The sequence below is a fragment of the Rhinolophus ferrumequinum genome, chromosome 18, assembly GCF_004115265.2.
Source record: "Rhinolophus ferrumequinum isolate MPI-CBG mRhiFer1 chromosome 18, mRhiFer1_v1.p, whole genome shotgun sequence".
NCBI lineage: Eukaryota > Metazoa > Chordata > Mammalia > Chiroptera > Rhinolophidae > Rhinolophus > Rhinolophus ferrumequinum.
The window spans coordinates 56182852-56208041 of record NC_046301.1 but is presented as its reverse complement, the minus strand read 5'-3'; the positions used below and the strand labels follow the sequence as shown (position 1 = coordinate 56208041).

The 25190-nt window shown below is 43.5% G+C and overlaps 3 protein-coding genes across 3 annotated transcripts in view; all 3 read left to right on the top strand.

The window, feature by feature from the left end:
• The first annotated feature begins 137 nt into the window (after positions 1-137).
• On the top strand, positions 138-1619 carry LOC117038511 (mucin-16-like). Its single transcript, XM_033135470.1, has 2 exons — positions 138-972; positions 1578-1619. The coding sequence occupies exons 1-2, from the start codon at positions 433-435 to the stop codon at positions 1617-1619; spliced, it is 582 nt and encodes a 193-aa protein (XP_032991361.1). The 5' UTR covers positions 138-432.
• Positions 1620-1658: 39 nt separating this feature from the next.
• On the top strand, positions 1659-11822 carry LOC117038510 (mucin-16-like). Its single transcript, XM_033135469.1, has 5 exons — positions 1659-3708; positions 5075-5199; positions 5293-5360; positions 9740-9912; positions 11779-11822. The coding sequence occupies exons 1-5, from the start codon at positions 1692-1694 to the stop codon at positions 11820-11822; spliced, it is 2427 nt and encodes an 808-aa protein (XP_032991360.1). The 5' UTR covers positions 1659-1691.
• A 905-nt stretch (positions 11823-12727) lies between these two features.
• The window catches only part of MUC16 (mucin 16, cell surface associated), an 81303-nt gene continuing 68840 nt past the window's right edge, over positions 12728-25190 (top strand). Inside the window, 5 exon segments of the mRNA XM_033135468.1 lie at positions 12728-12849; positions 12937-13004; positions 15358-15530; positions 18290-18325; positions 18561-18626. Coding sequence (XP_032991359.1) covers positions 12775-12849; positions 12937-13004; positions 15358-15530; positions 18290-18325; positions 18561-18626 — 418 coding nt within the window. The 5' untranslated portion in view covers positions 12728-12774.

Below are 25190 nucleotides of genomic sequence, written 5' to 3'. Positions count from 1 at the left end.
TCCATTGCTTCTATGTTAACTGTGTCTACTGGTGACACTGATTCAACAGCCTCATGGGGCCATCTGCAGGAACTGACAACACCTGTTTTTGGAACAACGCCAAAAGCTTCCATAAGTGAAGGAGACAGCCGACCCTCAACAGCCACCAATCCTGGGACAGTAGCCAGTTCAGACATTCCAAATACAAGTGTGTCCCCTCGTTTATCAGGCACGGTGAACTCTTTGGTCACCAGCTCTGGAGCAGAGGCAAGTACAACTTTTCCAACTCCGACTGATTCCCCACACGAACGAGAGTCAATAGCCACAGAGATCACCCTTCCAGGGACAGAAGACAGCTCCATTGTTCCTACGTTAACTGTGTCCACTGGTGCCACTGATACAACAGCCTCATGGGTCCATTATGAAGGCACCAGCACATCTGTTTCCAGTACAATGCTAAATGCTTCCCAGAGTAAATCAGACAGCACACCCTCAACAGCCACTCGTCCTGGGACAGAAGCCAGTTCAGACATTCCAAATACAAGTGTATCCCATGATGTACCAGGTGTGGTGACCGCCCTGGTCACCAGCTCTGGAGCAGAGGCAAGTACAACTTTTCCAACTCCGACTGATTCCCCACAGTTATCAGAGACCACAGCATCATGGATCACCCGTACTGGGTCAGAAGGTAGCTCCATTGTTCCGATGTTAACTGTCTCCCCTGCTGACACAGATACAACAGCCTCATGGGGCCATTCTTCAGGGACCGGCACACTTGTATCCAGAACAACTCCAAATGCTTTCCATAGTGAATCAGACAGCACACCCTCAAAAGCCACCGGTCCTGGGGCAGAAGTCAGTTCAGACATTCCAAATACAAGTGTATCCCCTAGTGTATCAGGCACGGTGACCTCTCTGGTCACCAGCTCTGGAGCAGAGGCAAGTACAAGTCTTCCAACTCCGACTGATTTCCCACAGGAACGAGAGTCAACAGTCTCACGGATCACCCATCCATCGAGAGAAGCCAGCTCCATTGCTTCTATGTTAACTGTGTCTACAGGTGACACTGATACAACAGCCTCATGGGTCCATTATGAAGGCACCAGAACACCTGTTTCCATAACAACGCCAAATGCTTCTCATCTTGAATCAGACAGCACACCCTCAACAGCCACCAGTCCTGGGACAGAAGCCAGTTCAGATATTCCAAATACAAGTGCATCCCCTGGTGTATCTGGGGCAGTGACTGCCCTGGTCACCAGCTCTGGAGCAGAGGCAAGTACAACTTTTCCAACTCCGACTGATTCCCCACGCGAACGAGAGTCAATAGCCTCAGAGATCACCCTTCCAGGGACAGAAGCCAGCTCCAGTGTTCCTACGTTAACTGTGTCCACTGGTGCCACTGATACAACAGCCTCATGGGTCCATTATGAAGGCACCAGCACACCTGTTTCCAGTACAATGCTAAATGCTTCCCAGAGTGAATCAGACAGCACACCCTCAACAGCCACCGGTCCTGGGGCAGAAGCCAGTTCAGACATTCCAAATACAAGTATATCCCCTAGTGTATCAGGCAGGGTGACCTCTCTGGTCACCAGCTCTGGAGCAGAGGCAAGTACAAGTCTTCCAACTCCGACTGATTTCCCCAGGAACGAGAGTCAACAGTCTCACGGATCACCCATCCATCGAGAGAAGCCAGCTCCATTGCTTCTATGTTAACTGTGTCTACTGGTGACACTGATACAACAGCCTCATGGGTCCATTATGAAGGCACCAGAACACCTGTTTCCATAACAACGCCAAATGCTTCTCATCTTGAATCAGACAGCACACCCTCAACAGCCACCAGTCCTGGGACAGAAGCCAGTTCAGACATTCCAAATACAAGTGTATCCCATGATGTATCAGGTGTGGTGACCGCCCTGGTCACCAGCTCTGGAGCAGAGGCAAGTACAACTTTTCCAACTCCGACTGATTCCCCACAGTTATCAGAGACCACAGCATCATGGATCACCCATACTGGGTCAGAAGGCAGCTCCATTGTTCCGACGTTAACTGTTTCCCCTGCTGACACAGATACAACAGCCTCATGGGGCCATTCTTCAGGGACCGGCACACTTGTATCCAGAACAACTCCAAATGCTTTCCATAGTGAATCAGACAGCACACCCTCAACAGCCACCGGTCCTGGGGCAGAAGTCAGTTCAGACATTCCAAATACAAGTGTATCCCCTCGTGTATCAGGGCTGGTGACCTCCCTGGTTACTAGCTCTGGTGAAGCAGTAAGTACAACTTTTCCACCTCCCACTGATTCCCTACACGCACCAGACACCACAGCTTCATGGATCACCCAATCTGGGTCAGAAGCCAGCTCCAAGTTTCCAACATTAAGTCTCTCCCCTGGTGAGACAGATACAATAGCCTCATGGACCCATTCTGAAGGAACTGACACACCTTTTTCCATAACAACCCCAAATGCTTCTCATAGTGAATCAGACAGCACACCCTCAACAGCCACCAGTCCTGGGACAGAAGCCAGTTCAGATATTCCAAATACAAGTGCATCCCATGATGTACCAGGTGTGGTGACCGCCCTGGTCACCAGCTCTGGAGCAGAGGCAAGTACAACTTTTCCAACTCCGACTGATTCCCCTCACTCACCAGAGATCTCAGCCTCATGGATCACCCATCCTGGGACAGAAGGTATTTCCATTGTACCGACGTTAACTGTCTCACCTGGTGACACAGATACTACAGTCTCACGGGTCCATTCTGAAGGAACCGAAACACCTGTTTTCAGAACAACACCACATGCTTTCCATAGTAAAGCAGACAGCACACCCTCAACAGCCACCAGTCCTGGGGCAGAAGCCAGTTCTGTTGTTTCAACTCTGATTGTCTCTCCTGGTGTACCAGATAAGGTGACCTCCCAGGTCAGTAGCTCTGAATCAGGTGCCGGTGTGAGTATTCCAACTCTGACTCTTTCTGTCAGTGGAGAGACAAACTTCAATTTTCCTGCTTCAACTGTTTTTCCTCATTTATCAGATATCACAGCCTCAGTATCCCTCCTACCTGAGTTGGAGTTTAGTACAGCTCTTTCAACTCAGACTGTTTCCCTTGGTCTACCAAATACAGCAGCCTCTCCATTTCCGGCACTTGTGAATGAGACCCGCGGAGTTGATCTGGGTCTGACTGTGTCACCAGGTGTTCCTATGGAAACTGCCTCGGTCTCTATCCATCATGGGACAGATATTGTCACAATGATTTCAACTTCAACTCTTTTCCCTGGTTTCTCAGAGCCCACAGATGTACTGGCCCCAAGCCCTGCATCAGCGACCACTACAGGTATTCCAACTGTGACTGTTTTCCCTGGTGTTCTCGGGCCTACCAGTACCCCTGCAACCACTGGTGAGCCTCATTCTGTAACTTCCTGGAGCACTAAAATCTCACCACCTGCAACATCTGTTAGACTTCCAGAATCTTCCCAGACTATGACAGGGGGCACTGTGACCTTGACTGCACTGAAAACCAGTCATGGTGAGGGATCAAGTCCAACCACTGTCCTGAAAACTACAAGTCTTGAGACCACTCCATTGGCGGCCACAGGTTTTGGCCCCACCAGGGAAGAGACCACAGCTACTGTCAATACACTGTCTGCAAGTTCCTTTGTCCCTGTGACCACCCCTGAGACATCCACGTTAGCCTCAGTGAGTGCGACTTCAGGAACAAGTAAGAATAACTTTTATTCTATTATCTGTCTATCTGTCTATCTATCTATCTATCTATCTATCTATCTATCTATCTATCTATCTATCTATACATCTTACATATTGTAACCATTTTAAGTGTACAATTCAGAGGGATTAAGTATTTTCACACCATTGCCACTATCTATTTCTAAAGCTTTTTTTTATCATACCATACAGGATCTGTGTACCCATTAGGCAATAACTCCCCTTTTCCTACTGCCCCCATCACTGGTAACCCCTTGTCTACCGGTACTTACTGTCTCCATGAATTTGCCTGTTATAGATACCTCATGTAAGAGGAATTGTACAATATATTGGTCATTTTGTGTCTGGCTTACTTGTGTTAGCATAATGTTTTCGGGGTTCCTCCATGGTGTAGCACGCATTAGAGCATTATTGCTGTTTATGGATCAATAATATTCCATGGTGCCGAGAGACCACATTTTATCTGTCCATCCTTCTGTTGATGAGCACGCGGGTAGGTCCAGCTTTTGACTAATTCTGAATCTGCCTCTATGAACATGGATGTACAAGTATCCGTTTGAGTCCCTGTTTCCAATTCTTTTGGGTATATACAGCAGGTCCTCAAACAATATCAATTTGTTCCGTGTCGTTGCATTGGGACATTGATAAGATGCCATAGAAATTTAACTCTTGTTGATGTCAGTTAGTTTACGGTAAAATTGTTTTCTTATATGTCGTTTCACCGAAAGTCGTAGAACCTATGGATGACGTGAAGTGAGGACTTCCTGTACTAGAAAAGGAATTGTTGGGTCATCTGGTGTATTAGTTTGCCAGAGCTGCCATAAAGTACCACAGACTGGGAGCTTTCAACCTTAGAAACTCGTTGTCTCGCACTTCTGGAGGCTGGAGGGGAGCATGTGTATGACATGTGTGGAATCATCCCACATGGGGGTGGGGCAGCTGGGTGTTTACCCACCGACTCTCACCCATCATTGCTAGAGGGATGCTCCCTGGGCCCGTTAATTTCCCCAAGACGGAGCGATGTAGGTGCTGGCATGTGCAGAAATGGTAAGAGCCAAGGCGAAGAGGGAGTAGAAAAGGGTGACCCACTCATCTCAGTTGGCCCAGGACAGTTGCACTTCTAAAACTGAAAGACTGCATCCCAGGAACCCACATGGGTCCTGGGAAAACTGGGATGGTTGGTCACCCTGTGTGGCAGGATCTTGGACAGTGTCTGCTACACGGGGTGTCTCAAGGAGGACAGCCTAGGCCAGGCCCCAGCTCCGCCCTGGAGTTAAGGTGTAGCTCAGAGCCCAACCTCCTGTCCTCAGCCTGGGGCCAGAGTCAGGACTGACCTCAGTTTACTCTCCCCCTCCCTGCAGCTGCAGTTCCTTTCTTGATGCCTTTTGTTGTCAACTTCACCATCACCAACCTGCCCTACAGAGAGGACATGGGAAACCTGGGCTCTGAGATATTCAATGCCACGGAGAGACAGCTGCAGCAGCTGGTGAGAGCTCCCCACCAATTCCCACGTCACCCCACCCTGCCACACCCTGCTGTCGTGGCCCCTCCTGCTCATCTCCATCTCATTCCTTCCCAGCTGGGGCCCCTGTTCAAGAACAGCAGCGTCGGTTCCCTCTATGCTGGCTGCAGACTGGCGTTGCTCAGGTGAGACCTCCTCTAAAGCGCTTACAGGACCCCTACTTCTCTCCTTTCTTGGTCCCCACATCCTGGTCAACCAAAGCTGTCTGGGCCCTTGCCAAGAGGCAGTATAACATAGTGCCTGCGTTTGAAGCTCTGCTCTTCCGTTTGCTAGCTGTGTGACTTTGAGCAAGTCACATAACCTCACTGTTCTTCAATCATGCTATCTATAAAATGATGATAATGACTGCCGTACTCCTGGGGTTGTTAATCCATCATCTCAATGCCTGCCCCATTGTGAGTGCTCAATGAATGGGACCTTCTATGTAGAACCGGCTGGTGTAGCGTCTTTACCAACTATGTTCCCAGAAGCCCCGACACTCTCCCTGTCCCAGCTCATAGCTACCCTATTGGAGACAAACTCTGGACACTGCAGCTCTGCAGCTTATTCCCTGAGAAGTGGTAGGGACTTCCCCAAAGGAAATCTTACTGAACCCAAGGGAAAAACAAACCAAATGTTGAGTACCAGCAGGATGTACTGCGAGTTTAAAATGCTCAAATGGACCTGAACTCTGCAGAACTGGCCTGTCTTCTCTTCTCTGCCTACATCTGCTCGGTGTCCTCTGAGGTCAGTGGGCTCAGGACCCTCTCCTTACACTTGATAACTCTACAGCCTCTCTGTGGGTTCCTCTATCCAGCCGGCTCAGGTCATCCTGCCAGAGACATGGGTCCTCTACCCACATCGCTCCATGAGGAGATTCCCGGAGTACCATAAATCAAAAGTGTCCCCCAATGAGCTGAATCCACCACACTTGCCCTCATCTCTCCATAATATGGGGTAATCAATACTAACTCTACGACTAATAATATTGCTTGTAGTACATACCATCCAATAGTCTAAGTGACTTACATGTTTTCATTCATTTCATCCTCACAATAACACAATTACCAGCCCACCTTGCACGTGAGAACACTGAGGCTCAGTAGGTTGCTTGAGAGAAGCTAGGATTTGGACCTAGCGTTCTGGTTCTCGAGTCCCTCCTTTTATCCATGGTACCAGCAGTACTCTGGCTCGCTGGGTTCAACAACCTTTTTCATTCTTAAAACATACTCGGAACTCCAGAGAGCCTTTGGACTTGGGGTTCTATCTGCTCATATTTACTATACTAGAAATGGAAACAGAAATTTTATAGTTATTCATTCATTCATTAAAAATAATAAACCTGTGTTGCTTTGTACACCTGAAATTGATGCAAACAATAAACCCACTACATCTTAATATAAATGACGTATTTTTATAAACAATAGCCATATTTCCATCCCCCCAGCCCCCTGCCAAAAAAGCACAATGAGAAGATGGCCACTGAAGTCTACGTGTGGAGAGCTTATCCTAGAGGGCCTTTTTTGTATGCATAGCTTGCTAGTTTGTCTCCTACATTTGAAAATGTTTAGTTTAGAGTAAGCACTTTATCCAATTACGATAGAGAAACAATTTTCTGAACTTTCAGAAACTCAACAAATGAACAGATGAATGATGTCAAAACTATTGTGTCTGATACCAAAATGTTTCAGTATTTGTAATTTTTTCTTTTTTTAATTAGTTTCAGGTATACAAAACAATGTAATAGTTAGACATTTTATACCCATCACAAAGTGATACCCCCCTCCCAATCTAGCCCTCTGACATCGTATATAGCTGTTACAATTCCATTGACTCTATTCTCTATGCTGTACTCCACATCCTGTGACTATATATATTAAATTATAGTTGACATTCAGTATTATTCAGCTTCAGCTTCAGGTGTACAGTACAGTGGTCAGGCACCTACACCGTCCATGAAGTGGTCTCCCTAATAAGACAAGTGCCCATCTGACACCCTACAAAATGTTTACAACATAACATTATTGATTATATTCTCCAAACTGTCTTTCGTATCCCCGTGACAATACTGTGGCTACCAATTTGTGCTTTCTTCCCTTCTCCCTCATCCCCACTCCCAGCCCATCTAGCAACCCTCAGTTTTTTTCTCTATATTTCTGAGACTATTTCTATTTAGTTTGCTCATTTATTCTGTTCTTTAGATTCCACATATAAGTGAGATCATATAGTATTTGTCTTTCTCCGTCTGACTTATTTCACTTAGCATAATATTCTCTAGGTCCATCCATATCGTTGCAAATGGTAAGATTTCATTCTTTTTTATGGCTGAGTAATATTCCATTGTGTAAATGTACCACAGTTTCTTAATCCAGTTTTCTACCAATGGACATTTCGGTAGTTTCCATGTCTTGGCTATTGTGAATAGCACTGCAATAAACGTAGGGGTGCATATATTTTTTCAAATTAGCATTTTGGATTTCTCTGGATACCTAAGAGTGGAATTGCTGGGTCATAAAGTAGTTCCATTTCAAGTTTTTTGAGATACCTCCATACTGATGTCCATAGTGGCTGCACCAACCTGCAATCCCACCAACAGTGCGCAAGGGTTCCCTTTTCTCCACATCCTTGCCAGTACTTGTTGTTTGTTGATTTATTGATGCTAGCCATTCTGACCAGAGTGAGGTGGTACCTTATTGTGGTTTTTATTTGTATTTCTCTAAAGATTAGTGAGGCTGAGCATTTTTTCATATGTCTGCTGGCCATCTGTATGTCTTCTTTAGAAAAATGACCTCTGCCCATTTTTTAGTTGGATTGTTTGTTTTTTTGGTATTGAGTTGAATGAGTTTTTTTGTTTGTTTGTTTTATAAATTTTGGATATTAACCCCTTATCAGAGGTATGGTTAACAAATATCTTCTCCCATTCAGTAGGATACCTTTTTGTTTTATTGATGGTTTCCTTTGTGGTGAAAAACTTTTTAGTTTGCTGTAATCCCATATGTTTATTTTTTTCTCTTACTTCCATTGCCTGAGGGGATATATCAGTAAAAATATTACTAAGGGCAATGTCTGCAAATTTACTTCCTGTATTTTCTTCTAGGAGTTTTGTGGTTTCATATCTTACATTTAAGTCTTTAATCCATTTTTAATTTATCCTCATATATGGTGTAAGGAAGTGGTCCAGCTTCATTTTTTTTGCATGTGTCTGTCCAGTTTTCCCAGCACTATTTATTGAATAGACTAGTATTTGTAATTTTTAAAGTCAGAAGCTGATGTCCCTGGTAAAAGTTTTTACAGTTATTCTACAATATCTTCTTTGAATGCTAAGCATGACTAGTGTTTTTAAAAATTGTGAGTAAGCTTTGCAGTTTCTGTGAACTATTGTCTATTGGAGGAAAATTTTTGTTTAAGAATTGATATGATTAAACTGAGTTAACATATGCAAAAAAGATGGCCATTGTTTACATTTTTGCAAATCCTTTTAATGTTTGGCTTAGTAGAAGATACTAGGATATCTGCTTCTACATTCAATTTTTTACATTATGTGACCTCATGGTCTATGGAAAAAAATGTTACTGTATACTCCCGAGAGCATGAACATGAAAACAATGTGTTAGGATTATTAGGAAAATATTCTTTACCTGGTGTACTCCCTGTAATAGTTTTGGGAACACCAGGGGTCCCTGGGCCACACTTTGAGAACGGCTGCAGGACGCTTTATGGGTGTAAAATGGAAATGCTTTGAATAGCACGGATCATAACAAACAGAATTCACAGGCAAGGTAGGAAGGGGTCTTTCTTCTGACCTGCAAAGCTCCTGCTTTGAGTGAATCAGTGTAGGCTCGGCTTAAACTCAGGACAAAGTTATTTTTGAACCAACTGCTCCTGATTGCTTCTTAACTCATTTTTCTCTGTTTTCCTCCAAATTTGGTTCCCTATCCAAAATGTATTCCTGAACTGTTGACCTTAACCTCAGGATTTGCCATCTTGAAATAAAATTCCCCTTTTGGGCTCTGTGGCGGTCGTTACCCAGTGTCACAATCAGCCAAGGGGGTGATTTACTCACCTTTCCCAAGGTCTCCAATCGTCTTGCTTTTCCTTCCCACATGCTGCCTGTCTCCAGGATCCGAAGCATTTTCCTCCCTGGGAGCCCCCACATCCCCAACCTTATGGCTCAAGTAGAACTAAGCTATTACTGGAGTGACACGATCTATATTTACCATCATGAATGGACACGGAGTGTCTTGGGGGCTGGTAATCGAAACAATGAGCTTCAACCAATTAATAAAAAGACAATGGGGACAAGAAGAACATTACCTAAGGAACAGCTGTAGTAACGTGTGGAACACGGCATTTAAGGAGGTGGGGGTCTAGATCCCCACACGAGACAGAAAGGATGTGTGTGATTAAGCAGATGAAACCCAGGGAAGCATGCTGACATAAAAACTAAGGGACACAACTGAAGGAAGGAGTGGTCAAGAGAACTCAGCTCTTCTATGTCCCAATTCCCATGTCCCTCCTTCCTCAGGGCTGAGAAGGAGGGAAGACAGACCATGGTGGATGCAATCTGCACCCACTACCCAGGTCCCACAGGCTTCAGGCTGGACAGAGAGCAGCTGTACTGGGAGCTGAGCGAACAGACCCACGGTGTCACTCAGCTGGGCCCCTACTCCCTGGACAGAAACAGTCTCTCCATCAATGGTGAGTGGCTCTAATGGACTTGGGATCTCCTGTTCCTCAGATCAATTTCTCTGTACTCATGTTCGTAGTTCTGGGCCAACCTAGAATTTCCACGGGGTCTCAGTTCTCTCCCTTTATAATCTCTAAAGAGCACCATTCAAGGTCTGGGCATAAAGGTTCCCTTCAGTCTTCATTCCAATGACCATTCGCAGAAGCCCGCAGGGAGCATGCAGACACCAGGAAAGGTAGAGGGTGAAGCAAGCCATGCCCGCCGTTGGAATCAACTCTTCCCCAAGAGGCGATGGGTTCCCAGGGCAGGGATGAATCTGCTTCGTTCACTTCCTTCTGGCAGCTTGTGGCCCTTTAGCTATTCTCCAAGGGCCAGCTGGAGCTACACCCCACCTGAGAAACAAACATTATTGTTGTAATGTCTTAGCAATAAATCCCTTTGCAACAATGCTCTTAGCAACAACACACACAATAACATCTACACCAAAGGCGAATATTTACTGAGGGATTCCTATGACGTTACAGTGATCCTACTACACTAATACACTCTCTGAGGTATTATGTATATCTGTTTTTTTTTTTAATATTATGTATATCTTACAGAAGAGAAAACAAGGCTTGGGGAGGGAAATCCATTTTCCTCGAATCAGATAATTAATTCTGGAATCAAACCCTAAATTGACTCTAACATCCAGGGCCCCCTGACTACGAGGCTATACTGAAGACTAAGCCAAGAAGAACAAGCCTCAAATCTCAAGAAGGGAAAGTACACCAATGGGCCTCTGCTATAACCTTTTAAACTAAAGCTTGATTAATTGTGTCCCCATTATATTACCGTGGACATTTTCTTTTACCTGGATTAAAACCTGCGTTGGATGTCAGTAGTTCTTGGAGTTTGGAGATTACTTAAAAGCAGTAGTTACCACTGTGGGTTTTGGTGAATTGCAGATCTTGCTTTACTTAAGCCTGGGCCCTGCCTTTAGCTTACTAGGTGGTCCTGAACAAGCCACGGAACTTCTGTAGACTTCCGTGTCCACTTTCAGAGTGGAATTTTAAAGCGAAAAGTCAGCTAAGATTATTGTGAGGGTCAAATGAGATAAAACCTGAATAAGCCACGGAAATCACAGGGCTCCACTTGGCCCAGGCTCGGAGAGGAGCTTCATTTCAGAAAACCCAGTCGGACCATCAAATATAAAATCAGTCCAAGGTTTACTTGCGTTACTTACAGAGCATCAAAGAGGATCTAATCCATGATCCAGAACCATACTTATTCAAACCCTCTTTTTCCTATTTCCTCTAATTTTTCAACTTCATACTCTCTGGTTGATGCCCAAGTCCCTCCTCTCTCAAGCCCACTTCTCTCTCTCCCTCTCCCCGTCTCCCTCTCCCGCTCCTTCTCTCTCTCTCTTCCTCCCTCCCCCTCTCCCTCTCTCTCCATCTCCCTCCCTCATTATCTCACATTACAGAAGTCCAGAACTACACAGTCGCCGATCAATCCGTCTTCGGAGAGTTGGGTAGTGGGAGAAACTTGGAGAGTAAGGACAAAATTAGTAGGTAAAGAAAACATGAATAAGGCTGGAAACACTCACGTGGAAGTGTTGTCGCTATTATTCATTTGCTGAGGTTGATATTATTCCAGGCACTTAGTAAAGCCCCACAAGATTTGATCATTATTGTCATTCTGGTTAATAATAATGAGGATGAAATTATCATGAGTATCAGGAAGTTAACTCATAAACAGTAGCTGTTATTACTGATTGATGAAACTTAGAGGAAGAACTCAGGGAGGTTTGTGTGCTTCTGGCTCTAGTTCTACCCCTCACCCCATTCTTAAGCTTCTCCCATCATCTTACTTGTCCTCTCTGCTTCTTTTTGCAGGTTATAACCATCAGTACTGGTTCCCCACCACTAGCAGTGAGTAATGAGGGTCTGGATGTCCTGATGTGTCCGAGGAAAAATCCCCAGGCTGTCCGCCCCAGAGCAAGTTCTCATGAACAGCTCTCTCCTCTCGTTGCTTCATGATAGGGCTCAAACAATGATTCATATTATATTTTCTTTCAGCTCTGGTGACCTCCACATTGCCTGCAGGGCCCCCAGCATCTCCGACCCCCACCCCCAGCTCTACAGGTAGGACTCTAATCTCTGAGTCCCATTAAACTTTGTCTCCCATTCAGTGACTGATGAATTCCTGCATGATACGGACTTGATGCCCACCCAGCCACAGACCGTCCCACTCTCAACCTCGCTCCCCAATCTCTGGCTACACCAGCCTCATTTCCGTTCCTCCAGGTCCCAAACATCCTTCCATCCTCAGGGCTTTTGCTCTTACTGTTCTGGGAACTCAGCTGTGCCCGGTCCTCCTCGTCTCCTTATCTCAGCTAAGCAGGCTCTTGCTCAGACCTCCGCCTGGGAAGTAGCAGTGCCTCATCTCCCACACGTAGCTAGTCTCTGTTCTGTCTCCATGATTATTGCCTTTGTGGCAATTACTAGGATTTAGATTTTTTGACTGCTCCAGTATTTGTGGCCCAAGGCTGAAAACAAAAAGGTCTCAGCTCCTCTTCTTCCCACCCAAATGTCCATAACTTGTCAGCCTTTGAATACTGTAGGATGAAAGGGCCGAGTTCCCTTTTGAGCTGAAGTCACACATCTAGCATGGAGGTCCCTTCTCCACTGGCTGGCTGAGGAGGGAGGGTGTCCCAGATGGGATATCTCAGGCCTCAAAAACGAGACCTATGCACAGAAAGATAATACTAGTCCCTTCCCCAACATACAGCTCAGGCCTAAGACTGGGATGGGTCTCCTCTCTTTCTTCCCTCAAATGCAGATGTGGGCCCAGCCCCAGCACCTTTTACCCTCAATTTTACCATCACCAACATGCGCTACACCCCAGATATGAGACATCCAGGCTCTGCAAAGTTCAACTCCACTGAGAAGGCCCTGAACCACCTGGTGAGGACCCATCAATGCCAACACCAGCCTGCCTTGTCCGTGTGCCACCCCGTGCCCCCAGCTTACCTCCCTCTCCCTCCTCCCCAGCTTGGTCCTTTGTTCAAGAACACCAGCATTGGCCCACTGTACTCTGGCTGCAGACTGACCCTGCTCAGGTAAGCCTCCCTGTATAACGATACATGAAAGGATTGTCATAGGCAAGCTCATCTGGAGGTGAGGACCTGAACGTGACAACTAGAAAACAAGAATGATAAATGGTCGGGGCCTTCCAGGGATTCAGACTTGGAAGGCATCCCCTCTGGCTCAGTGCATCAGAGAAGACTTCCTGAAAGAGGTCGCTGTCAAAGGTCTTCAATTAGTTGGATAAGAGGATCCACACAGCATTCACGCTCATTGGTCAGAAAGTGCAGCATTGACTCGTTAAGCAAACATGAAATGAGACACCCCAGGTCACACCCTGTGACAGGTGCTAAGGGCGCTGAGAGAAGCAGTCATGGGCCCTTTCGTCAAGGTGCCCACAGTGTAGTGAGGACAGCAGTCATATGGACTTAAGACCATCATATGAATGCGGTTGTGCAGTGATTAGGCACAATGTGGGGCCATAGAAGCCCAGGGAATAGAGTTTTAGTTCAGCCTGGGGAAGCTGAGTGGAGGCTGTCTGGAAAGGTGATGCCTGAGCTAACTTTTGACAGTTGAGTGAAATTTAGCTAGAAGAAACACTGATAAAGCTATTTCAATGGGTGGCGTAGCTTAAGTAATGGGGCAGATGTGAGAAATACCCTGGTGCATGAGACAAGTTCTGTGAAATTGGAGAGTAGAGAGTGGGGGAAAATAGCAATTGAATAAAAGAAAAACGAAAGAAAGAAAGAAAGAAAGAAAGAAAGAAAGAAAGAAAGAAAGAAAGAGAGAGAGAGAGAGAGAGAGGGAGGGAGGGAGGGAGGGAGGGAGGGAGGGAGGGAGGGAGGAAGGAAGGAAGGAAGGAAGAAAGGATTCATGTGTTGAGGAGGGGGACTTCTAGGGGGTTGAGTGGGTGGATGCCTGTGGGTGGTCAGCATCCTCCTAGTTCAGGGGTGGGGGCTAGGCTTGAGTGGTAGAAGGCTCAGAAGAATCCTGAGAAGAAGAAGACTTCTGAGATGATAAATAGGATTATTCCGAATCAGAGGCCTTTCTGTACAATTGGGGTGTGCTGTCCTTGAAAGGTGCTTTCTCGAATGATGTCTCGTCATCCTTGGTATATGGTTAGTATATTGGCTAGTAGGCCAAGGGTTAGCAGTAGTGCGGAGTTAGAGTGGAATCATAGTACCAGGCCGGATGTTAGAAGAAGGGCGGATAAGGAAGGAAGGGAAGATTTAGAGAGAGAGAGAGAAGGAAAGAAAGAAAGAAGTGGAAGGAGGAGATAAAAAAGGAAGACTGGGAGGGACGGAGGAGAGAGGAAGGAAGGCAGGCAGGGAGGGAGGGAGGGAGAGAGAGAGGGAAGGAAGTTGGTTGAGTGGGGGACTGGCTGGGTGCACAGCGGTGTAATTGCATGAGTGGTGGGTATGTTGTGGGATGAGTTTTGAGAAGTGGGTATCATCAAGAGTTTGGGTTGGAGCTGGGGTTAAAGGCACACTAAGGAGTTTTCATAGTATTTTGCACAGCGAAAGGCTGAGCCTTAGTGGTCTCCATGTCCAAAGGCATCCAGTCTCATCCTGTTTTTGTCGTGTGATGCTTTGGAAGTTCTTTAACATCTGCATGACTTTGTTTCCTCAACTGTAATGTGGAAATCATACTAGCATCAGTTTCAGAGAGTTTCTGAAAAGATAAAAAGAGACAGTAAGTGTAAAAGTAGAACAACTCGGAGGTGTGCCATAAATATTAGTTGAATTTATTCGGAGCTGTGGGAAACCATGAACTTGTAAGCAGAGCCCTGACACGGTGTCATTTATTGTAAGTAGGACACTAGTAGATATGGAGATGGAACAATTTAGAGTGATGATGGGGTGGTAGAGGTTGGACTGGACCTGGATATTGCTCGGATGGGGGAGAAAAAATGGGGGAAGGTTCAGGAACCCTGTTACATCTCTGGCTCTGGCACCTATATACAAACATGGGAGGGGGAGATAGGCTTAATCTGGGATGTTTGGAATCTAAGAGGCGTGGAGTTCATTCCTAAGGCTGGTGGCTACAGGGCACAGAGCTCACGAGAGAAGTCTTGGCCAGAGAGTAGGAGATTAGACCTGATGATAATAAAGCTGGTAGCTGAAACAACGAATGTGACCAAAATGACCCCAGAAGAATGAGGGGCTGACTGAGGATAAAGCCCTGGAGACCAGCCACTTTATGGAGTAGGAAGGTGCCTAGATGAAGAGGACCCAGAAAAGAACATGCTTGGGAAACTAGTCAAGAGCCAATGAAGAAGAATGTCATAAAACTTGGGGGAATGGGTCGATTTGAAGGAAAGAGTCGAACAAAGTATGTAACTTCTTAGTATCTCTGAGTGTCCCTATTTCCCTGCCCCTGCCCCCCAAGGACTGAGAAGAACGGGGAAACAACTGGAGTGGATGCCATCTGCACCTACCACCCTGACCCGATGGGCCCCGGGCTGGACAGAGAAGTGTTGTACCAGGAGCTGAGTCAACTGACTCATGGTATCACCCTGCTGGGCCCCTACACCCTGGACAGTGACAGTCTCTATGTCAATGGTGAGTGTTTGTGAGTGTCTGTGCTACAGCTGGAGTCTCCTATGGTCCCCTGTCTCTCTATACCAGTAGTTCTCAACTGGGGTGATTTTGCTCCCCAGGGGACATTTGGCAATGTCTAGAGACATTTCCATGTCATGACTGGAGGGTGCTAATGTCATCTAGAAGCCAGCGATGCTGCTAAAGATCCCACAATGCCCAAGGCAGCCCCCCACGGTGCAGAATTATGTAGACCCAAATGGCCATAATGTTGAGGTTGAGAAATTGCTATACACAGATTCATAATTCCGGTACAAACATAGCATTTCCCTGGGGGCTCATTTTTGAATGCTTAACATACCACAGGAGGCCAGTTTTCACCACCTAAAAATACAGTAATAGCTGTAAGGCTTGGAACAAACACTTGTTCATAAATTTTCCCCGTGACCCTTGTTCATTTATGAAACGCGTCGTTCTCCTGTGGGAGCCCAACTGGAGCATGCAGACTCTAGAGAAAACAGTGGGTGGATGCAGGGCCCTGCAGTCAAGTCTTCCCCAGTGGGCAGTGGGTACCCAGTTCAGCCCTCTACTTCTTTCTCTCCACCATGACAACTGAAGGCAATTTTCTAAGTTCCCATGGGCCAGCCAGAAAAACGCTCATGGAACTGTTCACGAAACAAGACCACAGTTAGTTACTAACACGCCATGAAAGATAACTGTTTATACAACACTGCTGGCAACCATACCCCTACCAGCAGTGCTCATACTGAAAATAATTGTAATAGTGGCTAATTCTTATCAAAAGTTTCCTATGTGCCAGGAATTGTAATAAGGTCTTTATTTGTATCAGCCCCTATTAACCATACCCTACGTCCTGTGAGTTGTAATGCTCATTTTTAGAGAGCCATCATGCATTTATATAGGAAGTCATCTGACCAAGATAATCCAGCCATAGGCATTGGCACAGTCAAGACTTGAACCCAAGGTTGATTCTCAAGTCCAAGTTCTAACCACAGGGCAACACTGCAGACCATCCATATAGAGAAAGTCTCAAATCTCAGGACACTGTCCAGAGGCCATTAATGACCTCTGGCCTAACAATCTAACCTAGTGATTGACAAGTTATTTACCCTCTATATCAGCTTGGAAATTCCCTTTATATATGGTTTGAAATATATATTTGTGTTAATAAAAAAACAAAGACTCATAGACACAGACAACAGTTTAGTGGTTACCAGAGGGTAAGGGGGGAGAGGGTGGTAGAAGAACATAAAGGGGGTCAAATATATGGTGATGGAAGGAAAACTGACTTTGGGTGGTAAACACACAACATGATATATACATGATGTATTATAGAGTTGTACACCTGAAACCTAGGTAAATTTATTATTGTCACCCTAATAAATTTTAATAATAAAAAAGGAAATATATATTTATGTTAACGATAGCACATCCTGTTCTGTGTCTATAGAAGATTTAACTCCTGGATTGGGAGTAACTTAAAGTGGTAGTTAATAATATGGGAGTTGGTGAGTGACAGATCTCTGTTTTGTGTGATGATGGACAAGCTATGCGACCTCTCTCGGACCCAATGTTCCCATTATAGAACAGAACAAACATACATACCAGGCAGTATTGTCCTGAGAATCAAATGAGATCATTCAGCAATAACCCAAGGAAATCCCAGGGCTCCTCTGGGTTCAGTTTTTACTAACATCTCTCTCAGAGCATCAAAAAGGATGCAATCCATGACCCAGAGAAACACTCATGAAAAATTCTCTTTTCCCAAATTTCTTTCAGGCTCCGAGTTTTATACCATCCACCTGACCTCCAAGTCTCTTCTCTTTTTAAATATCATCCCATCTCCAAATTTTCTCTAATATTCCTAACCACATGTACATCACCTTTCCTCCATCTTGCTACCCTTTCACCTCTACACAAAAATACAGTAATAGCTGTAAGGCTTGGAACAAATACTTGTTCATAAATTTGCCCTGTTACCCTTGTGATGTGTTCATCATTATTTCTGGTGTATAGTATATTCCCAATAAATAGGGGCAGTTTTACTGTATTTTTATTTTAACAATAATGGTGATGATATCCATCATGATTTTAAAAAGACATGTGTCATGCAGGGGACCCTGCTCGCTGTGCCATTTGTTGTTTAGGGTGTCAGGTGGGGTATCCTGCCGACTACGCCAAGTGTCGTGAGGGGTGTCAGGCGGGGTCTCTGGTCCCACTCCCCACATAAGAACGCAGGACATGGTGAGGCCAAAAAGGAACACCCACGGAGCCATAGGTAGGGGAGTCATACCACTATATTCTCGCTGGCGGCTGGGTTGGAGAAACAGGAAACAGGAGCAACACAATTCTCAACCCTCACCTGCGCCGCTTGCAGACTCAGCCACCATCTTCTTGCTAGCTCTCCCGCCTTTTCTTTTCTGCTAGCGTAACCACAGCAGTTATATTCGTGGCCAATGGCTCACTGGTTACAGCTGACGGCCAACTAGCCACAGCTGCTGGCCATTTGATCACAGTCGATGGCCATTTACTACCTGAGCCAGCACCTTTCTATGTGAGGCCGAGAGCCTGGAAACTGCTTTTTGGGGCTCTGTCCCCACAACATGACACATAAGGGCACCAAATAAAATGAAGCCATTATTGTTCATTTATGAATCTCAGAAAGTTTATTAATGAATTTCATTTATAGGTCTACCATCTATGCTTCCTTAAGTCTTACCCATCCTAACAACACTTTTTTACTCTTTTCTCTTTACCTGCAGGTTATAACCATCGGTATGGGACCCCAGCCACCAACAGTGAGTATTCAAAACTGAAATTCAGTGCCCAGTGGACCCTTATTCCTTAGAGTATATTCTAAGGAGAGAAGCTACTAACATTCCCTCCAAAGTGTCCAGCCCGTGCCTCACAGAAATCCCTAACTCACCCAAAGTCTTGCTCTGAGTCTAGAAAGAAGCCCAAATTCCAATGAACAGCTTCTGCCCCATGTTCCTTCAGGATGGGACTCAATCATTTGATCATTTTTTTCCTCAGCTCCAGTGACTTCTACCTTCTCTCCAGAATCTCCCATGTCTCTGACCCCCACCCTCAGCTCCACAGGTAGGAATCTGTTCTCCGGGACTTATAAGACTTTTCTTCTGCATGGTCTGGTCCCTGTTAACCACCCAGCTTCAGCCTGTCCCCTCATTCTCTGTCATTCTATAAACTTTGGCCACATCAGACATTTGTCTGATCTTTGAGGGTCCTAAACTCTGTCTGGTTTTTATAGTGGCCCTTCCTGAAAATCAGTGACTCCTGGCACCTCATTATCTTTCAAATCTCAGCTCAAGCATCACCTTTTCTGAAAGACCTTCCCGGACCACATTTATGAAGTGGCACTTCTCCTGAATACATACCTTATTTCTGTATTATATCACCATGAGTATTTCCTTCATGGAATTTACTACCATTTGATTTATTTAGTCTTTACGTATTTGTTACCTTGGAGCTGAGCATTGAGTTGGCTCTCACTTCATATTTATGGATGGAATGAATGGATAAATTAGCAATCTCTGTATACATCCGTATTTGTGGACTCTCTTTGAACGTCCAGAAAATCATTCAGGAACTTTGTCATGAATTTGATTCTTGCCCTGTCTCTTCATCTTGCCCAGATGTGGGTATGAGGGTGCTTGAGTTTCCAGGGACCTGATATAGGGGCTTGATTTATGCCATGAAACCTGTCTCAGCTCAGCCCTTAATAATTATTTTAAAAATTGACTCTGGATTTCCAGTCAAGATGGCAGAGTGGGTAAACGCTGTGCTTGCATCCTCTCATAACCACACTGAAATTAAACTGGGCTACAAAACAACTATCATTGAGAATCACCTGAGGTCTGCCTGAACAGAACTCCTGCAGGGATATACAAAGGAAGCCACTTCAAGACTGGTAGGAGGGGTGGAGATGTGGGATGGGCTGGTCCCATACCTGTGTGTGGCCATTGAAAATCAGGAGGGATATCTTGGCTGAGGAGGCACCCCCTGAGGAGCCAGGAGTCCCAGACCCACATCAGGCTTCCCAGCTACAGTCTCAGTTTCCAGAAGAGAAGTCCTCACAAATTCTGGTGGTGACCAGCAGAGATTGTGTCCGAGATGGAGGGTTGCTGGAGTCCCAGGTGTTCCTCTTTAAGGGCTTGGTACATGGACTTCCTTGTTGGTGTACTCACTTACTCTGAGCTCCAGCACTGGAGCAGCAGTTCGAAAGGTGCCAGGGACATACAGGGAGGAACTTTATTGTCTGGCTTCAGGGCAGGGGCTGGAGGGGCAGCTTTCTCCCAGGCAGAGATGCTAGCAGAAGTCATTGTTCCTTTGTTGAAACTTCTCCCCTCCCAGTGTGGGGACCCAGGCAGATGCCATATCTGAGTCTCCATCAACCTGGCTAACACCGTTTGCTCCACTCTGGTGATTACCTGAGTCCAACTCCAACCCAACTTTCAGATACACCCAAGCCATTCTCAGTGGCTTTTTCATACAAACAGCCTATCTTGGCTCATGAGATGGACATTCCTAAAATCTCTGTGTAAGGATGTCCAATGATATCAGTGAGAGCTTCAACAAAGAGGTAAAAAACATAAAAATGGAGATATAAAACATAAAAAAGAACTATTCATAAATGAAAAATATAATAACCAAAATAAAGAATATATTAGAGGGAATCAACAGTACACTAAATGAAGCAGAGGATTGAATACGTGATTTGGAAGATAAGGTAGGAGAACAGCAAAAAGAAAACAGAACCCCCATCCCCAAAATTAGGATAGTTTAAGGGGTCTCTGAGACTACATCAAGCACGCTAACATTCACATCATAAAGGGTACCAGAAGGAGAAGAGAGCAAGGAATTGAAAACCTATTTGAAAAAATAATGATGGAAAAACTTCCCTAATAGGGTGAAGTAAACAGATGTACCAGACCAGGAAGTGTAGAGAATCCCAAATAAGATGAATCCAATGAGGCTCACACCAAGACACATCATAATTAAAACAGCAAAGGTTAAAGACAAAGAGAGAATCTTAAAAGCAGCAAGACAAAAACAGTTATTTACCTATGAAGGAGCTCCCATGAGACTCTCAGCTGATTTCTCAGCAGAAACTTTGCAGGCCAGAAGGGATTCTAATGAAATATTCAAAGTGATGAAAAGAATTGACCTACAACCAAGGGAACTCTACCTGTCATCTAGAATTGAAGGACAGATAAAGAGCTTCCCAGACAAGAAAAAGCTAAAGGAGTTCATCAACACCAAACTAGTAATACAAAAAAATGTTAAAGGGACTTCTTTAAAAAGATAAATAAAATCCCCCCAAAAATATGAATAACAAAATGGCAATAACTACATATCTACCAACAATTACTTTAAATGTAAATGGATCAAATACTCTAATCACAAGACATAGGGTGGCAGAATAGATAAGAAAACAAGACCCTTACAAGAGACTCCCGATTGAAAGACACACACAGAAACTTAAAATAAAGGGATGGAAAAAGATATTTCATGAAAATGAAAACAAACAAGCAAAATCTGGAGTAACAATACTTATACCAGACAAAATAGACTTTAAAACAAAGCCTATAATAAGAGACAAAGAATGACCCAGTTATCCCACTCCTGGGTATTTATCCAAATAAACTCAAGACAGTACTTTGAAGGAACATGTGAATCCATATGTTCACTGCATCATTTATTTATTAGGTTCGTGCAAAAGTTATTGTGGTTTAAAAGGTTAAAAATAATTGCAAAAACCGCAATTACTTTTGCACCAACCTAATACAATAGCCACAATATGTAGGCAACTTGGTTGTTCATCAATGGATAAATGGATAAAGAAGAGATGGTACATATACACAATGGAATATTACTCAACCATAAAAAAAGAATGAAATCTTGCCATCTGCAACACCATGGATGGACCTAGAAGGTATTGTGCTGAGTGCAGTAAGTCATGCAGAGAAAGACAAATGCCATATGATTTCACTTATATGTATAATCCAAAGAACAAAAAAAATGAACAAACAAAACAGAAACAAACTCATAGATGCAGAAAACTTTTTGATTGTTGCCAGATGGGAGTTGGGTAAGGGGCAGGGTGAAAAAGGTGAAAGGAGTAAGAAGTACAGATTGGTCCTTACAAAGTAGTCGTGGGGATGTAAAATATAACATAAGGAATATGGTCAATAATATTGTAATAACTATGTATGGTGTCAGACGGGTACTAGATTTATCAGGGTGATCACTTTATAAGTTATATAAATGTCTAATTACTATGCTGTACACCTGAAATTAATATATATCAACTGTAATTGAAAAAAAGATATTTTTAAAAAATTGATTCTATAGATTTTTTTTTTCATGCTTATGCAAGACCTAGGCTGGGCATCCCTGACCTTTAATCTGTGTGAGTCTGAAGTTATGAGATACAACTGGTGTCCTGTAATTTGAATTCTGCCTTCAGGCCTTCTATATTTTGTAAGTCATGCCACTGTAAATGTTCTACATGCTTTAAACAGGATGCACATTCTTCATTTCCTCACTGCTCCACCCTTATCATGTCAACCATTTACGTAACATGACTAGCTCCTGCAGGCTTTTAAATGTGTGACATGTGCTACGGACCAAGTCATTCCATGGTTGATGATGTCATTTTTTTTTCTCAATGCATTCAAGATTTGTTCTTAATCTTTGTTTTTCAGACGTTTGATCATGATGTATCAGGGCATGGCTTTCTTTGAGTTTACACTGTTTGGGATTTTCTAAGCTTCCATCTGAAAATGTAGGTTTTCAAGGACGTGGGGAAGTTTCAGACACTATTGCTTGCACCAACCTAACCTCTTTCTCTCCTTCTGGTCCTCCAATGAAATGATAGTGTCCCACAAGTTCCTGATGTTCTGTTCATTTTCTTACCAATCTTTTTTCTCTTTGTTCATCAGATTTGATGATTTCTATTAATATATCTTTAAAATCACTAAACGTTTTCTCTATCATCTCCATACTGCCCATCAAGTGAATTTTTATCTCAGATACTGTATATATTAGTTCTACAACTTTTATTTTATTTTTTTGATTATGGGATATTTTTTATTATTAATAGAATAAACTAAATATGCGTTTTACATCAGGAATCCAAATTCAGTAAACCATTTTTTTTATACAGACACCTTTAATCACTACATAAAACTGGATCTCTAGATGCCATCAATTAGCTATTTGGACCAAAATATAGAGTTGCCATAATTTATAAGATTTGCTAATTGCCCTTCATGATCATGGATATTCATCTAGCTCTTTTTTTTATATATACTAATTTTTTTTTAATTTATTTTTTAATTTATTGGGGTGACAATTGTTAGTAAAATTACATAGATTTCAGGTGTACAATTCTGTATCACATCATCTATAAATTACATTGTGTGTTCACCACCCAGAGTCAGTTCTCCTTCCATCACCATATATTTGACCCCCCTTACCCTCATCTCCCACCCCCCCCCCCCCCTACCCTCTGGTAACCACTAAACTATTGTCTGTATCTATGAGGTTTTTGTTTGTTTGTTTGTTTGTTTTTTGTTTTGTTTTGTTTTTTGTTTCTTTTTAATTAGACGTTTATCATTTATATCCCTCACACTGTGGACACCCCGCCCCCCATCCACTATCTCTCTGACATTGCACCGAGCCATCCCATTTCCACTATCTCTACTCCCAATGCTGTACTCTGTCTATTGTAAATGTATACATACCTATATATACATATATATATATATATATATATATATATATATAATATTATAGTTGGCATTCATTATTGTTCAGCTTCAGGTGTACAGTGCAGTGATCAGGCATCTACATCTTCCCTGAGATGGTCTCCCAAATGGGACACGTGCCTATCGGATACCATACAAAATCTTTACATTATTCATTACGTTCCCCAGATTAATTTTCAAAACCCCATGGCCATCTTGTGGTTACTGATTGTTTTCTAATCCCCTCACCTTCCCCCTTACCCCCACCCCCCCGCCCATCTAGCAAACCTCAGTTTTTCCTCTTTGTCTCCAAAACTGTTTCTGATTAGTTCATTCACTTATTCTTTTCTTTAGATTCCGCATATAAGTGAGATCATATGGTACTTATCTTTCTCTGTCTGACTTATTTCACTTAACATAATGTTCTCTAGGTCCATCCATGTTGTTGCAAATGGTAAGATTTCTTTCTTCTTTATGGCTGCGTAGTACTCCATTGTATAAATGTACCACATTTTCTTAATCCAGTCATCTAAACCGATGGGCATTTTGGTTGTTTCCATGTCTTGGCTATTGTGTATAGTGCTGCAATAAACATAGGAGTGCATAATGATTTTTGAATTGGAGTTTTGGATTTCTCTGGATAGATACCTAGGAGTGGAATTACGGGATCATAGGGTAGTTCCATTTTCAGATTTTTGAGATACCTCCATACTGTTTTCCATAGTGGCTGCACCAATCTGCAATCCCACCAACAGTGCACAAGCATTCCCTTTTCTCCACATCTGCTCCAGCACTTGTTGTTTGTTGATTTATTGATGATAGCCCTTTTGACTGGGGTGAGGTGGTATCTCATTGTGGTTTTTATTTGCATTTCTCTGATGGTTAGTGAGGTTGAGCATTTCTTCATGTCTGTTTGCCATCTGTATGTCCTTGTTAGAAAAATGTCTCTTCAAGTCCTCTGCCCATTTTTTAATTGGGTCGTTTGTTTTTTTGGAGTTGAGTGAGTTTTTTTATAGATTTGTGATATTAATCCCTTATCAGATATATCATTGGCAAATATCTTTTCCCATTCAGTAGGATCCCTTTTTGTTTTATTGATGGTTTCCTTTGCTGTGAAAAAACTTTTTAGTTTGATATAATCCCACATGTTTATTTTTTCTCTTACTTCCCTCGCGCAAGGGGATATATCAGTAAAAATCTTACTCCGGGTAATGTCTGTGAAGTTTCTTCCTATATTTTCTTCTAGGTATTTTATGGTTTCAGATCTTACATTTAAGTCTTTAAGCCATTTTGAATTTTTTTTTGTACATGATGTAAGGAGGTGGTCCAGCTTCATTTTTTTGCATGTGTCTGTCCAGGTTTCCCAGCACCATTTATTGAATAGACTGTCTTTACCCCATCATACATTCTTACTTCCATTGTTGTAGATTAAATGGCCATATAGGCATGGATTTATTTCTGGACTCTCTATTCTGTTCCATTGATCTATGTGTCTGTTTTTATGCCAGTACCATGCTGTTTTGATTACTGTAGCCTTGTAGTATAATTTGAAGTCAGGTATTGTTATACCTCCCACTTTGTTCTTATTTCTCAAGATTGCTGAGGCTATACGGGGTCTTTTATGGTCCCATATAAATTTTAGGATTATATGTTCTATTTCTGTGAAAAACGTCGTTGGTAGTTTGATAGGAATTGCGTTGAATATGTATATTGCCTTAGGCAGTATGGACATTTTAACTATATTAATTCTTCCTATACATGAACATGATATGTGTTTCCATCTATATCTTCTTTCATTCCTTTCTTCAGTGTCTTATAATTTTCTGAGTACAGATCTTTTACTTCTTTGGTTAAATTTATTCCCAGGTATTTTATAGTCTTTGGAGCAATTGTA

Bases quoted from the DNA above. Each gene is read 5' to 3' on its own strand.
- LOC117038510 (XM_033135469.1), top strand. From the start codon at position 1,692: ATGTTAACTGTGTCTACTGGTGACACTGATACAACAGCCTCATGGGTC. The intron at 5,200-5,292 runs GTGAGAGCTCCC...ATTCCTTCCCAG, and splicing joins AGAGACAGCTGCAGCAGCTG to CTGGGGCCCCTGTTCAAGAA. The intron at 5,361-9,739 runs GTGAGACCTCCT...CTCCTTCCTCAG, and splicing joins TGCAGACTGGCGTTGCTCAG to GGCTGAGAAGGAGGGAAGAC.
- LOC117038511 (XM_033135470.1), top strand. From the start codon at position 433: ATGCTAAATGCTTCCCAGAGTAAATCAGACAGCACACCCTCAACAGCC. The intron at 973-1,577 runs GTCTCACGGATC...TCTGGTCACCAG, and splicing joins CACAGGAACGAGAGTCAACA to CTCTGGAGCAGAGGCAAGTA.